Source organism: Lagenorhynchus albirostris, chromosome 5 (genome assembly GCF_949774975.1).
Source record: "Lagenorhynchus albirostris chromosome 5, mLagAlb1.1, whole genome shotgun sequence".
Taxonomy (NCBI): domain Eukaryota; kingdom Metazoa; phylum Chordata; class Mammalia; order Artiodactyla; family Delphinidae; genus Lagenorhynchus; species Lagenorhynchus albirostris.
Window position 1 is genome coordinate 90852315 of NC_083099.1, and position 15566 is coordinate 90867880.

Consider the following 15566-nt stretch of genomic DNA (forward strand, 5'->3'; position numbering starts at 1 on the left):
CTGACTAATCATTGAGTTCAATTATTTTGTATATTTTTGCCCCCCTTTAATTAATGCTTATTAGATAAACAAGTAAACTACTTAACTAAAATTTACTTACCTTTAGTTTATGTGTTCATAAATCAGAGTTGTCTCCTCAATGAAATTTTCTTAGTTCAAGCCATAAAGCACAATGAAGACTTCTAAAGCAGAATGGCATTCATTTGTAGGCATTGTGAGTATCACATTATGAATGCTGATACAGATTCTATTTTTGTTGAGTCTTCTAATCACCATTTGTCTGGTTCTTGAAGATGACACTGCTGCTGATGTTGCTCCCTATGAATACTTGAGCACAGTATGTGACCTGCAGTGTCCATATAGCGTGATGCAGTATTAGGTGTCTTTGACTGATGGTCAGCTCTTTGTTCTTTTTCTTCCCTCCTTATCTGGATCACGCTCCCTTTTATTCCCATGCTCCCACATGCCTTCCATGTCTCACGAAGACCAGCAGGTCTGGAGATGCTGACTCAGTGGAAATAGGCATTGTCTAGCTGTTACCCCCTTGACCTTGCTCTCCCCCCTTCTCCCCTGCTACATCCCTAAGAAGCCTGTGAAACCAGTATAATATAATTACAACCGTATTATTCTCACATCAAATTCAAAGTGAAACTGAAATCCTGGAAAGTTCCCCAGATTATTTTTTCTTTATGATAGTTTGACATATAAATATACCATATGTAAGTTAAGAATTTAGTCCAGTTTTATGTACATTTTGAGACTATTCTAAATTAACTATTTCAATCAACTTGTCTGATACCAGAGTTCAGAGGAATACCTTCGGTCAGTTAAAGGGCAAGAAGAGAAAAGGTACAGGAAAGTAGCTCTTTAGATACCGTGGTAGACTAGAAAAGTTGATGTGTTTTTCATATATAATCTGAATGTGTAAATCTGAGTATATATAACATTAAGGTTGCAAATTTGAGCATTTGTATCAGGAAGTAAAAATTGTAAATGCTTCCAATGTAACTTTTACTTGTTGCAGAGGCTCTATTTTGGAAAAGTCTAAAGAGTGTGTCTTGATTTAAATGTAATAAAATCCTCAGATAGTGTTTTTAAAAAAAATCCAAGCTATCTTGGAGTAAGTTTATATCCCTATGAGAGATTTAACTTTTATCATTTTCATTATTTCCCAGTTTAAATTTGTAGCCTTAATTATTACTTTAAACAGTAGAATTTTAAGTTTAATTTTCTCTGTTGTTCTTTTTAAACTGTGTTAGGGTTTTTTGTTTGTTTGTTTACTGAAACATTTAAATTTCATAAAATGAAATCAAGGGCTGAGAACAATAAGAATGTGAGAAAATATAGAAGATTACAAAAAACGAACTAAACTCATTGAAGTTGGGTGTGTTACCTATGTAGGATGCCTATGTCCATTCTTCATAAGGGTCAATACTTTTTAATTTTCCTAAGCCATTGCTATCTAGTTAAGTATAAGGGAATATAGTCATGTTTTGATATGAATCAACATACTAGCAGTCAGAAACCATATTTACCACATCTCAGATATTTTAGAATGACATGAAATAGATATATAAAACTCAGTGATATTTTCTTCCCCCTTGTTGAGGAGAGGTGAATCTGGAATCAATAGAAAAAGTTGTCCCTGAAAATTCAAAACCTGGAAATATATTTATAGCATGGGTCAAGTGTTTCTGGGAGAGAAGAACAAATCCAGACGAAGCATTTCAAGTGAGCTCATATGGAATGCTTAAGGCTTGTGATTTAAAAATATATATATACATGGCTGTCAATGCCTTAGGCCCACGGTAGCAGCAGATAAATCACAATCATTCTTTAGTCACATAGGTCATATGCCTATTGGAGAGGATTAACTCAAGCAAAATTCACTTCTACACTGTTTGGTTTTATAATATTTGAGGGATCACAGCTGACTGGTGCCCTTTGAATCCCTGTTCTTTATAGATATCTTTGTTTCAGAATGGGCTAGCCAAATGTGATGTTCCTTGGACCTGAGAATCAGAACTCAGAAACTCTTCTTTACACATTATTAGGGTTATTAAAGGAGTTGCTTGGCGGTTCTTAATACTAATTCTGATAAATAATTTATGAGCTCAAAAATATAGCTCTAAAATCTTACCTCTGACCCTTCACATTGCCAATCAGAAATTTGCATAGCTGTTCAGAGCTCTTTTTCTTGATAGAACATAGACACAGGACATGGTTTAGTTAAAGTAAGTTGTATATACATGTAACTATCATGATTGTCCCTAATAAAGTTGTGTAATTCTGCTTGGTTTATTTGGGAGGTTGCTAAATGTGATTTACCCATATTCTCAACACATTTCACTCCATAGTACTTTGAAAAGAGGTTTCCTTCTTGTTTGGTTGCAAGGACAAAACCACTCCCCAGGTGCCTCCAGTAAAGGAGATTTACTTTCAAGCCACACATGACACTAACAGAGATGGGAATCTCATGAGAGCAGATCTATAACTGGGCCTCACAGAGTAAGTACAGTAAGTAGTTTAGGAATTGGAAGAATCCAGTACATCTCTAAAGACTGAGTCATCATTTGCCCTCTCAGTAACAAGAGTTAGCGGATGCCCTCCTGCCAGTGTAGTTACTTAGTTCCTCTCTCTTTGGTTCTTTACCTGCTAGCCAGCTAGCTCATCCTCTCCTTAATGTTTTTATTTTTTTGATCCTATTCATGTCTTCTCACTGGTATATTTTCTTACCTTTGTCTCTAAGCTTTGAGCCTCTCTTTGCTTACTTTCTGTCTCCTTTTCACCTTTCTTTCCCTTCACCACCTTTCTAGTCTTCTTTCTGTGTCTCCTCTCCAGGTTCCAATGGGAGAGAGAAACTTTTCAGGCCAGTCAGTTGCCATTCCCCCCGTTGGAGTGAGCCTTACCTGCTTCTGACTCCTCTATAAATTGGCTTGGGTCAGGTGTCACCCGCATTTCCCATCAGTTTTAGAAGCTTGGTAGAGCGGACATGGAGGAGTGGTAGGACATAATTAGCACAGAAAACCAGAGCAGTTCTGGGGGCCTGCCTCAGTCTGCTCATAAGTAAATCCAGTGCCATCATCCAATCCATAGACCAGTGGAACTGACTATCCATCCAGTAGCATCACCTTCCTACAGAGTCACTCGCAGGATGTTGCCCCTTGATGCTTATATCTGTAGGACTCTGATTCTGTATTTAGGACTGGTTTTAGCTGCTCCGGGACCTTCTCACTTGGTTTTTGTAAGGAAGTTCTCTTTTCCTCCCTATGCAACTAGAGCAGTTCTTTTCCCTTTTGTCACTTTCTTCATGCCCTGTATTCCTTCATCTTCATTAACCAATCCATTGAGCAGCAGCGAAGGGTAACTTGAAAATCTAAGAAGGGACACAGAGAAGGGCTTGATTGTAGCTAAAACTGGCTGCCGAGAATAATTCTCTCCACTCAGAGGGATCTGATATTTTCTTTAGTTTGTTAGCTAGGTGGTGCTTTGAAAACTGGAAAGACGGAAGTAGAAAAAAAGAAGACTGGGCTACAGGGAACGAGAGCAGTGAGCTAAGGGTGGGCGATGGAGTGGTCATTGCCCTATTCTTTCCACATTCCAGCTGGGTCAAGTAGGCAGGAGTGTAGAGCCTACAGAGGGGCTGAGTCGATGCCAAAGTTTTTCCACCACAAAGCGTAACAAGTGGCTGATTTGGGGGAGATATAGCATGCAAAATGAGAGAGTGTGTGTGTTTATTATTTGATCGGGGTGGATTATTTGCACCATTTTATTCTGTCGATGTATATAATTAAGAGTGTTCTGTATTTTTCATAGTCTGTCAAAGCCAGAAATCTTTCAGTGGAGTTTCTGGCACCTTTAGTTTTAGCCGTAAACATTTTATCTTAAAATTAAACATAATGTAGCCTTAATTTCTTTCATTTATTAAATTCATTTTCTTATTTTTTAATTTCATCAGCTTCCAATCACAAGACTATACAACCTCCTAGGGTAAGTTAAAATTTCTTCAATGAATTGGGTATGGTCACTTGATGGTTTAGTCTGAGGAATGGTGATTGAGATATTGAACCCCATTGCTCTCTGTTTGGTGTGACATAAAATTAAGAGAACACTGAAGTCATTTCATGACCTTTGCATGGATAGATCCAATCTATTTTAAAACTTCTGTTTGGTCATTTACTGGCAATGGGATAGAATAAATGATTCCTGAAGATTGTGCTGTCTTCTCACACCCAGAACTGAAAAGTTTATGTGTAAGAATAATGGTCGTTATCTGCGGAAGGAAGCCGATTCCAATATATTGCCTCACCTGTTGGATCCATTTGATGCGCATATACAGAATGATATTTCAGGCTTAAAAATGAGGGAGAGAAGTTTATATTAAGTTGATTTCATTAAAAATGATAATCTATAAAGTAAATGGAAATATGGCCGAAAAATAGCTGTTCTGAATTGATTCATTTCCCTCCTTCCCCCATTTTATAAGCATCTTTCTTCCTGCAAACTGTACTGTAGTTTTTACTCTATCTTGGCTACCTTAATAAGCTACCTGAGAAAATTCCAAGAAAAGGAGCAAATTTAGGAGATACACTGAGAGGGATTAATGAGGGGGGGTGAAAAAAACCTTTGTAGATAGAGACTCATCCTGGTGACAAGCACAAGAGCTACTTTATGGAAATAGATCGTGAAAGAACTGTATTGTACTCCTCTTCCTATAAAGGATTAATAATAGCTCTGTCTGGAATGCCAAAAGCAAGACTCCTGTCTGTGGCAGGAAGTGGAGATTACGTATACCCCTAAAGCTGATAAGCCTCAACAGACGTGCTTGAGAGGCGAGGGAAGTGGGGTTGCACCTTACCCCAGGTGTTCACTCTAAAAACATTGGTGCCATAGCTACACTGGTCACAAACAGCCGGAGGTTTTAAAAGTGCCTCTGTTAGACGTAATCCAGCCATTAGACCATTAAATCATAACACTTTTTCTTTCCCTGTTACTGAGTTCAATTTGCGCGACTTGAAAATGATTGTTTTGTTCTCATCTCTGGCGTAATTGTATTATTTATTATGTTGCTATCTGTGTCTGTGCTTCTCAGTTAGGATTTCTTGAACTGAGAGAGGCAGGGTGGGGTGGGAAATTCTGCATAAAAAAAGAATATTAAGAGAATAATTCAGTTATTATAAAACTAATAGCTAGACTTGGCAAGCTTTGCTTTTCTAACTAACTTTTATTGCTTTACTTTGGTTTTTGACTATATATATTCACTGTTTATCTATAGTTTAAATGTTAGCATATATAAATTTTAGTAGAAAAGGACATGAAATAAATTCTATTTTATGTAAATATATTTTAAATATTTTCCAGAAAGCTGTAGAGGAACCCCTTAATGGTATGTGGTTATTACAAATTTATAAATTCTTCTTGATCCATTACCAGTTCATAATAATTTGAATTGGTCCCCAAAGTAGTTAGAATGCTGTCTATGCCTTGGGAAGAATCTAGGGTTTTTTTATTGCCTTAACCTCTCTTTTCTTGATTATTCATCAAGAATTAAGAGTATTGCTTTTGTAACATTTTCACCTCTGAGAAAAATGCACTGTTCTGTGTGTCTCCAGTAGTTGCTTGTGCTAGCCAGGTGATATCTGGGTGAGGGGACTGTTGCCTTTTTAATTGGCCAAGATGAAATGTAACACCCCCGGTAGAGAAGAATCTCAGTTAATTTCAATTTCTAATTATAAATTTCAGGAAGACACAGGTTGTCATCTTGGAGTGAGACCAAAACATCTCACTTTCTTTCTCCCTAAATCTAGATCTGTATTCCCAACTTTGTGTCCCTTTGTGGAGCCTGTGGGTATGATCCACAGAAAGTCTTTTGTAATCAAATAATAACCTTAAAATTAATTTGGCTTTATAGCTGTGGAATAGTTGGCATGATATTACTGCATATTTGTTTGTCTAGAAATGATTTCTAATTGAGGAATCTTACTAACTGCTTGGCTTGTTACTAATTCTTAGCATTTAAAGAATCAAAAGGAATGATGAATGATGGTAAGTATAAAATGCACCTACAATTATAGGTCGGTTAAAATATGGACATTGAAAAGAAATAAAATTGTTTCTTGAAAGAAAGTATGGCTTTTTTTAAATAAAAGGGACACTGTCAAATCATAAAGGCCTACATTTCTTGGTTTCTAAAACTTCAATCTACTCTGTTAAAAGTTGCAAAACTAGTAATATAAAAGCTGTAGGGTGTCACTAATCAGACTCACCAGTCTCATTGCTCACAACAAAGAGGAATTACTTCTTTTTTTAAAAAGGTATTTTTCAGATGCAATGGCTGGTGACTGTAACTTTAAAATGCTTTTTATACGACACTTAGATAATTTGGCACAAATCTTTATCATCTTGACAGGGTTTCTTTTGTGCTTGTGTGATTTTTGTCGCATTTAACCCATGGAGACTTAATATCTCTGCTTTTCCAAACAGGAACTGGGTTCTAACCTTTTGGGAAAGGATTTAAAAAGAGAGAGAGAAATGTTTAGTCACTTCAGCTCTTGGGAGGGGGGACTCTGGGCTAATAACTTCTAATTTTTATTGACTTTCAAAGACCTATATTTATTAGTTCTTAAAGATAAGTAAGTCTGAGATATTGAGTGCTGTAAGCATTCATTTTGATTTTACCTTAACATGTTCTGATACTTTAGTTCTGTTAACATTTTAAAAACTATGTTTTCATTTTATCAAAACTTTCTTCATACGTTTGCTATTTACAGTCATTCCTTGATCATGTGAATAGTCTGCTTCGTATTTCACTGTTTATAAAGTCTGTGACCTGCCTGCTCACCTCTACAGCAAAATGCAGCATTTATCTCAAGAGGCTATATTCCCCTGAGTGTAATTAATTTTTGCGTAAGATTAAAAACATGCTGACTGTGTCTAGTGGACTAAGTTTAAAACAATGCTTAGACTGTGTTCAGTAAGCAGTCACAGAATGATCCCACTTTTGTAACTTTGTGTCACAGCCTTTATTACAAAAAATGCATGCTCTGCTAACCACTGCCCTCCTAAAAAAAACATGATTAGCAGGAATACATTAAATGGCATTTAAAAAAGAACTGGTACCTGAAAGTGTGGCATGGTTTGTCCGTGTTTGCATTCTGGTGTTTTATTTTTTAATTTCGTTGTTTTTTTTTCCTTTTCTACTGTGGTGTTATTCCTCTGTAGTTGTATGAAAAAACTAAACACTTCTTCATTTTCAGAAAACCAGTAGGAGAACCTTGAGTGCCTCTTCCTTTGTTAATTTCCTTTAAGATGTGACTTTTTTTGCACCATTGTGTCAGAAGTTAGACTGCAGTTTTTGCGTGTTCATAGCGCATGAAATCTATAATGACCTTTGAAATTCCTTTAATTTTGCTAATTTTTAGCTGTTCAGAATTTGTGGGTTTTTTCCAAACGTCTGTGGTGGGCTCTTCCTACTGACAGTGCACAATGCCCATAGTGTAACTGCCTTGTTGGTGAGTGAGGTTCCAGGTACCCTCTTGGGACCACAGTTCCATTTCCTCTTTCACTTATACCTAATCACATTTTTAATTCTCTTACCTTAAGTGAATGGTGTCGATCTAAAGTGAAAGTGATAGAATATTGTTCTAGGATAAATATCTTTTGCTTTGGAAGAATCAATGTCTCTTGGCTTCTCCGCCAACTCAGCAAACGGAGATTATCAGATTTTGTTGGTTTTTATTTCCATTTGACATTGGCCTTTTACTTACTGCAACTAAAAAGGCTAATGATTTGCCTGGTTTATGTCTGTGACCTTTGCAAAGCTAAGATTAAATAATTTTTCTTTATTTTTAGATACCATATATCTGAAACGATTTTCAAATTTTAAAATACAGCAACTTGTTAAGGCATAGAAAATAGACATCATAGCAATTATATGTTCATTTTTCAATTTTCCAGAGTAACTGAAGTAAAGTGATGGACTCTGATTTGGAGAGTAGTACGACATGAAAGAAGTACACTTGTGTTTAAGCACCGTGGCCTTGATTCATTGTTTTGGAGAAGAAAACAAGAAAAGTAACTGGTTTCCATCTATGGGAAAAAGTAAATAATTGACCTTTCAATGATTGTTACAGTTAAGTTTTTATTCAAAGCATTTTTAATTTAGTTAATAAAAGAATTATGATCTGTGTTGTGTGCCCAATTGATATCCAGTTTTCTGTTGTTATTTTTATTCAATTAGGGGCAAAGTAGAGTGGGCAACTTACAAGAATGATGCCTTTCAGATCCTGGGGCCTCTTGACTCTAGGTCACCAGTTTAAATTGGTTCAAGGTGAAAATTTCCTGACACTAACCTGGTTACCCAGAGCTATCTATGAAAACTGTGGCTTCTGTCAAGCCTTAGAAAACTCAGGTTCACAGCCACTGTGGCAATTATGGTGTTAGCTGAATAATGTGTCTGCCACTTCCAGGTCAAGGGAATAACATTAAGCACAGACAGGAATTCAGTTGGGAACATCCGTGGGATGTGATACTGATGAGGATCATGGTCTTCATTCTTGGGGGTTGCCACTCACACATTGTTCCTTCGACATACAGTGTACCAGACCCTTTCCAGATTGAGGGTAATTTTACTGATGGATGTTTTCTTCTTTTCTTCACACAACCCTTTACATCCTGTCTTGTCCTTCTGTTATTTGCTTCTGCTGCTGTATGAGATGTAGCACTTTTTCTCCTCTTTGAACATGGTCCAGTGACACAGTAGCATCACTGCAGAAAGGAGCCAGACTTATTCTCAGAGAACTATGTTCACACTTTTCAGCAGAAATAGCGATGGTTGTAACATACGTATTCCCTTCCTCGGATTTGAAGGCACAATCTACAGTGTTTCTTTGCTTCTTTTCTGATCTGGGGCATGAAAAACCAAGATTGAGATTTGAACTATGAGTCTTCTGCATGGCAACATAATGTGTGTCACCGTCAGGCCAACAGGCCAACCCTGAATGGGTGATTTTATTACTGTTGTATCTGTGTTGCATGATAAACACCCCTCATCTTCCTCCTGTAGTCCTGCCTCATATTCACCTTACTCTAAGATTGAAAAGTAAAACAAAACCCACGTTTCCTACCCCCATTAGAAGAAAATTAACATTCTGACAGTTGTGATCGCCTGGAGTACTTTTAGATTATTAGATTTTCTTCCCTTGTGGGTGTGTGTGTGTATGCGCTCATGTATAAGATAGGCACATGTATCTTCTGTATGGACAACAGTGGGGTACCTACAGGAGAGCAAATGTTAATTTCATGCTTTTAGTGAAAACATTTAAAAACAAAGATCTTTATTGGGTGGACTTATATTTGATGTGAATATTTTATCACTTAAAACGTTTAAAAATTCTAGGTAATTTGCCAAGCTTTTTGACTGCTCACCAATGCCCTCTAAAAATACTAGTTATTCTTCCTGTTTGTGTAATAAGACATTCATATTTGTAGTTGCATTATCAATAGTTATCTCTTAGTCCACTGAATGTTCCCACGTGCCTCTTTTATGCCAAATCCTTGTCATATTTTACGTTGGGACCAAGTGGTTTGCCCGTGGCAAACCAAAATTTATAACCTGCTGATGCCTCAGAAAAGTGAACACACTATGAAGACAGCTCTTCTTAAAGAAAAAAAAAAAGTTCTTCCCTAATTGTGTTCCTGTCCAAAATATTCTCATATGTAGAGGGAGCTGTATTCCTTTATACAAATTTGTTGGCTCCCTCTGCTCTCTTTCCTTCTGAAAATATTTATATTTCACTAATATTGTTTGTTCCTTTAGAAATCAATTTTGATGAAAGGAGGGCAGAAGCAGTTGGACTTGAAAAAGATCCAAATTCCTATTCTCTATTAAGAAAAAGTCAGGTCTGAAATCTTTATAGTAAACTTTTTTATGAACCAAAGTTGAACCTTTAATATGTAGTCAGCTCTCATTGATTTGGGGTTCAGTCTTGGAACTTATCCATCCTTTGTGTTCTCTTTAACACTGCCTGTCTTTTGAGGCATTCACTGCCCTAGACAACACACAGAGGTAGCAGGAGAAACGCCAGATGAAGTCCACCCTTGCTGTTCCTCGTCAGCTTCTCTGGAAAAGGGACCCACAGCAGCAGGAACCCTCTTACTTGGGCATCGTTGGGCCAGTTCATTCTCTTTAAATTAGACTTATAATGGCAGGAAGTTTTCTGTCACACCAAATTAAAGTTGCTAACAATGTTTTGAACATCATACATCTGTTCCCCCCATAATCTGCTTTTTCACTTAGTGATCCCAATTTTTCCATCGACTCTTCCATCCAGTTTCATTTACTGTATGTTCTCAGCGTGACACCATTTGCCATTTTGGCAACAAACCTTTCCAACCTTTTCGGCCAAATCAAATTTCTTTCTCCTTCAAAACATCCTCCCTCCCTTCCTCCCTGACTGGCTCTCCTTTGCGATCTGTGCCTATCTGTCCAGCTGCCTCTTTCATCTCTTACTTACCTTTCCTAGTACTTCACGTGTCTCTGCCTAACGTTGTTGGGGTTTTGTCTTGCCTCTTGTTCAATTAAAAAATTCCTCCGTACATAGCAAGAGGCTTTTTTTTTCCCTTCCTTTCTCTTCCTGCAGTGTTTTACATATATTAGACGCTCATTCCGTAAGTTTGATGACTGAGAGCAGGCTGTATTTAGACTTCCCCGTGTTTGTAAGAGGGTGAGCTAGAGAGTTTTCTTTTTAGACAAATTTCACATGCTCTGAAAACCTTCAAAGGTGATGATTTTTTTCACCTGGAAACCCCAGGTCCAATCTGTTAAAATATCTGAGAATGTCAGAATGAAAATAATGGGGCTATCCCATAGTTGGGAGTATTGCTCTTTTCAAGATGCTGTAGTCAGTTTAGTAAGTGACCAACCAAATTGTGGTTTGAGTTATAATAAAGCTTAAAAAGTGGTGAGTTTATTCCTCCTTCTCATTAATACGAATTAAGCTCTATATCACCTAGATTTCTCTTGTCCTAACATGGGTATTCAAAAACGACATCTGTGGTGTATGCGTGGAATGGCATACCCCTTTATTTACCCGTTGGTGGAAACTAGAGAAATGATTGTTGGGCAACCCTTTATCTTTTCATTGTGTGTCGTTTGATGGAGCGTTTGTTTAAAAACATTAGTTTTACATGTGTCATATTTTCAAAATCACTGACTGCCATCACCCACTGGGGTCCTTTGTTAAGTCATTTTCTGTGGCTAATAAGGAGAATCCAGGTAACTTTTAAGAGATGTGCAGCGAACAGGAAGTTTTCCTGTCTTTGGCTTTTGACAGCTCTTAACGTTTAAGACCAGCTTTTCCATAAATTTAGCCTTTTGTAAAAAAAAGAGAGCATTCGTAATAAACTTCTCTGTAAGGCAACATCAGTGGAATCTTAAAAGTGTTGTTGTCAGCATTGGTGAGAGAGGGAAGCATTTTTGTTTCTATTAAACGGAGCATTATTTACAAAAAGCCATTGCTGAGAATTAGATCCCACACCATAGAAATATCCATTAACCATTCTAAAGAAAACTCCAGCGTTGCTATGTGCAAGATCCTCTCTTGGGGGCTTTCTTCCATAGCAATGAAAGGTGTGCTATTTGTCAGCCATGTTTTGCAGTGATTTAAAGACCAAAGTTGTTTTACAGCTGTGTTACCGTTAAAGGTTTTTTTTATATGTATTAAATCAATTTATCACTGTTTGAAGCTTTGAATATCTGCAATCTTTGCCAAGATACTTTTTTATTTAAAAAACATAACTTTGTAAATATTACCCTGTAATATTATATATAGTTAATAAAACATTTTAAGCTATTTTCGTTGGGCTTCTTTCTATCGCTGCTTCAGCAGACCACAGGCGCATTACCGAGAAATTTAGTCTATCAATGTATTTTCGAGTCCATATCCTAGGTAACAATGCAAAGGATGACTTAAAATATTAATTTATAAATTCTTTTTGAAAGTATAACTATATCCAATAAGTAAACTTTTGATCAGAGCAAAGTTTTAATGAAAACTTCTAAGCAAGTCCAATGCATTAATTTTCCCCCGGTAGAGTGAAAACATCACTTTTCTGGTCCCGGCTGTACTACTGACTAGCAGAGGACCTCAGCAAGGCACTTACCTGCCTCTCAGTGTGCTTCCTTATCTGTAGAATGAGATAAGCCTCTTCAAGACTGAAATGTACATTGAAATGGTTCTCCACTTTAATCGGTTACCAGTTAGGACTATTTTGATTGCAAATGAAAGTAAACCTAAATCAAAGAAAAGTGGGATTTATTGGCTAATGTAACTGAAAATTTAGACGTACAGCTGGCTAGTGGGTCTCCAAGCAGCGTCCTCAGGATCAGCGTCTCTCCAGCTTTCAGCTTTAGTCTCTCTCCTCCCTGTTGCCTTCCTTCAGAGATTGCGTGTGATGGCAGAATGACTGACCTCAATCCCAGACCCACCTTCTCCTGAGTTCAGGGAGGGTAGAGGGGAGAAAAAAAGAGTGCCTCTCCCTTTCTGAATAGTCCCATCCACCCCAGATTGCAGCTCGGTTCTCTGCCTGGGCCATGCACCTCTCGCTCAGCCACTGAGGCTGAGCATCTCTGACACCCCGACTGGGCCAGCCTGAGACACATGTCTGTCTGGCCTGGAATGGACTTGTGGGTTCCATCTGGGGCGGGGTTGGGGGACAGAGCGGGAGTTAACTGAAGCAAACTCGGGATTGTAGCCGGATCGAGATGGCATTAGGTTTTAGGCACCTTCCTTGCAGGTATGTACTCGGATTCTGCATTGTATGTGTGATTGTAAACCATTTGAACGGAAAATAATATTTGGCGGTAAAGGACCGCCTCATTCCTTACCTCGTAGGCAATTCAATTTTTATGCATTTATGCGGACTTTTTTCACTCTCAGCAGGAGTAACTAATGAAGTTCAGAAAGCATTTACTATCCTGCCTCCTGCACGGAAAGCTGTTCTGTGTAGCACAGAACTGCACTCAACCTGATTCGAACTCCCACGGAGGTGTAGGCTTCCAGATGCAACTGGATTTCATTTTTGCGCAGCAACCTTTCCAGCTCAAGGGCTCAAGTTTGACAGCTTTAGAAAATAATGGATTATGGTAACACCATCCGCGTAGGACACGATTTCACCAGTAGCTCAGAGATTTCAGCACAATTTACAGTGTTTGGGGTTAGAAGTGAGACGGTGCCGGAACTATACCCCCAGTGTTTAGTTTGAGTATTTAAGCTTCATGCTCAAGTACCCATCCATCAGATCAGAGGGAAATGAAGTGTATTTAACCCTAAGTTATGGATAATTGGATTGATTATTTAATGCCGAAGATAGCACTACAGACTGCATAGAAGTGATCATGGATTTAATCACTAGAACTCCACTTATTCAGCAGTCATTTATTGATTTAGTCATTTGGCTGTAAGACGGCAGCTTTTCAGCTCTGTTAATAGTCACTTGTGGAAGACCAGGTATCTTTTCCCAATTTGGATGATGAGGAATGCTTGGTAAAGAGTCCAATTTGAAGAGAAAATGATTTATAGCTCTGAAAACCGCCATCTGATGTCAGTCTGGAGGTCAGATAGCAGGTGAGTTTGGCAGATTTACAAACCTGCAGCTGCTGTTCTCTTACAGATGTTGTAACACCATGGCATAGTACCAGGTGCTGGGAGCCTCCTCTTAAAATACTCTTGTTGGGACTTCCCTGGTGATGCAGTGGTTAAGAATCTTCCTGGGCTTCCCTGGTGGCGCAGTGGTTGAGAGTCCGCCTGACGATGCAGGGGACACGGGTTCGTGCCCCGGTCCGGGAGGATCCCACGTGCCGCGGAGCGGCTGGGCCCGTGAGCCATGGCCGCTGAGCCTGCGCGTCCGGAGCCTGTGCTCCGCAACGGGAGAGGCCACAAGAGTGAGAGGCCCGCCTACCGCAAAAAAAAAAAAAAAAAAGAATCTTCCTGCCAGTGCAGGGGACAAGGGTTCGAGCCCTGGTCCAGGAAGATGCCGCGGAGCAACTAAGCCCGTGCGCCACAACTCCTGAGCCTGCACTCTACAGCCCGCGAGCCACAACTACTGAGCCCGTGCGCCACCACTACTGAAGCCCACACCCCCTAGAGCCCGTGCTCCGCAACAAGAGAAGCCACCAGAATGAGAAGCCCACGCACTGCAACAAAGCGTAGCCCCCCTCACCGCAACTAAAGAAAGCCCGCACGCAGCAACAAAGACCCAACACAGCCAAAAATAAATAAATTTATTTTAAAAAAATACTCTTATTTAATCATAGACCTGCCTTCCAAAAAAGACAACTATCATATGCTTCCTGATTTTCTTTGCATTGCCTGAAAAATTCCTCAAGGTTAAACTGACAACATAATATCTGGTGGACTTCCATTCTAAACAAATGGATTGTTTGCGAAGTTTAAGCATATTTGTTTAAAACATGGATTTTATCTGCCATGGAAGCGCTCTACTTATTCATTTTAAAAATAAATGGTAATTAATTCTTCAGGTCAGTCCATAAAGACTTTCTGAGTCATTTTTATTAAAAGCATTGTTTGTTGGGGGGGGGGGCGGGGTCCTGTGGTTAGGCTGCATTATGGGTGAAGTGAACTTTTGTGTACATACCAGTCATTGTGTAGATTCTGTGGGGAAATTTTTCTCTCGTGCTCTCATGTTGAGGGCAAGTGGAAAGTATTGGAACCTTTGCTTTCCCCACTGCTACGCCTGTTTCCCAGCAGTTGTAGGAATAGCTGCCGCACCGCCTCAGGCGCGAGCCCTGGGCTGGAACACCTCCAACTGCACCTCCCAGGTAGCTTATTCTAGGGATGCTGCTCACCTTCTGGGGAGTTTACACCCCCAGCTCAACCAGATATTTTTTTAATGTAATGTTTGTAAGTCTCCTTGTAAGTCAGAGGATGCATATATTTGGTTACCCCAAGAAAACTTTCTTTATTGCAATGTTACCAGTTGTTCAATTCTCAGAGTTGAATTGGTAGGCATATATGTTGGATTTTTAAAACTTTAGCCTGAATTCAATAGAACCCATGTCTCCTCATATCTTTAGCTATATGCCTAGCTATAAACAGGGAGTGATTCTGGTAACAACTATTACTAAGTGGAACAGAAAATATTTCCCTGGGTCCTATGCAGGAATATATTTGAAAGCATCAACAAGTATCAGTTCTCACTCCCATTCAAAGAAAGTTGTTAGAAAATTATAGAATCTTTCTTTAAGCTTTAAGCTGATGGACGGATTGTGGGGCATTTAGTAATTGCCTTAAAATAATTGTGCTCGAAATTATACAAAACAATTTTTTCAGAAGCTCAAGTTTAGTAAAATTAAATGCTCTTGTATTAATTTTATATCTCTGAAAAAGTATTCGATACAGTCTCCCGGAAAATATTTGGCTAAAACGTTTGGCTGGAATAGTCACCAAATATCATTTTGGGGCCTTCTGGCTAGAATCATTTTCTTTACTGTGTGAATAGACTAGACTTAGTAGAGACCAGTCAGCTCTTTGCCTCCCTCCTCAAAG

At 38.7% G+C, this 15566-nt stretch overlaps 1 protein-coding gene across 6 annotated transcripts in view; it reads left to right on the top strand.

Annotated features, from left to right (window-relative positions):
* Positions 1-11852, top strand: part of CD47 (CD47 molecule) — a 58096-nt gene extending 46244 nt beyond the window's left edge. For 2 of the 6 annotated variants that reach the window (XM_060150641.1, XM_060150644.1), the window contains 4 exons: positions 3959-3990; positions 5362-5386; positions 6013-6045; positions 7957-11852. In XM_060150641.1, coding sequence (XP_060006624.1) covers positions 3959-3990; positions 5362-5386; positions 6013-6045; positions 7957-7961 — 95 coding nt within the window. In that variant the 3' untranslated portion in view covers positions 7962-11852. Of the gene's footprint in view, positions 1-802; positions 850-3958; positions 3991-5361; positions 5387-6012; positions 6046-7956 lie in introns of all 6 variants that reach the window. The other 4 variants (XR_009540771.1, XR_009540772.1, XM_060150643.1 and 1 more) reach the window with 4 other exon arrangements.
* The last annotated feature ends 3714 nt before the right edge of the window (positions 11853-15566 follow it).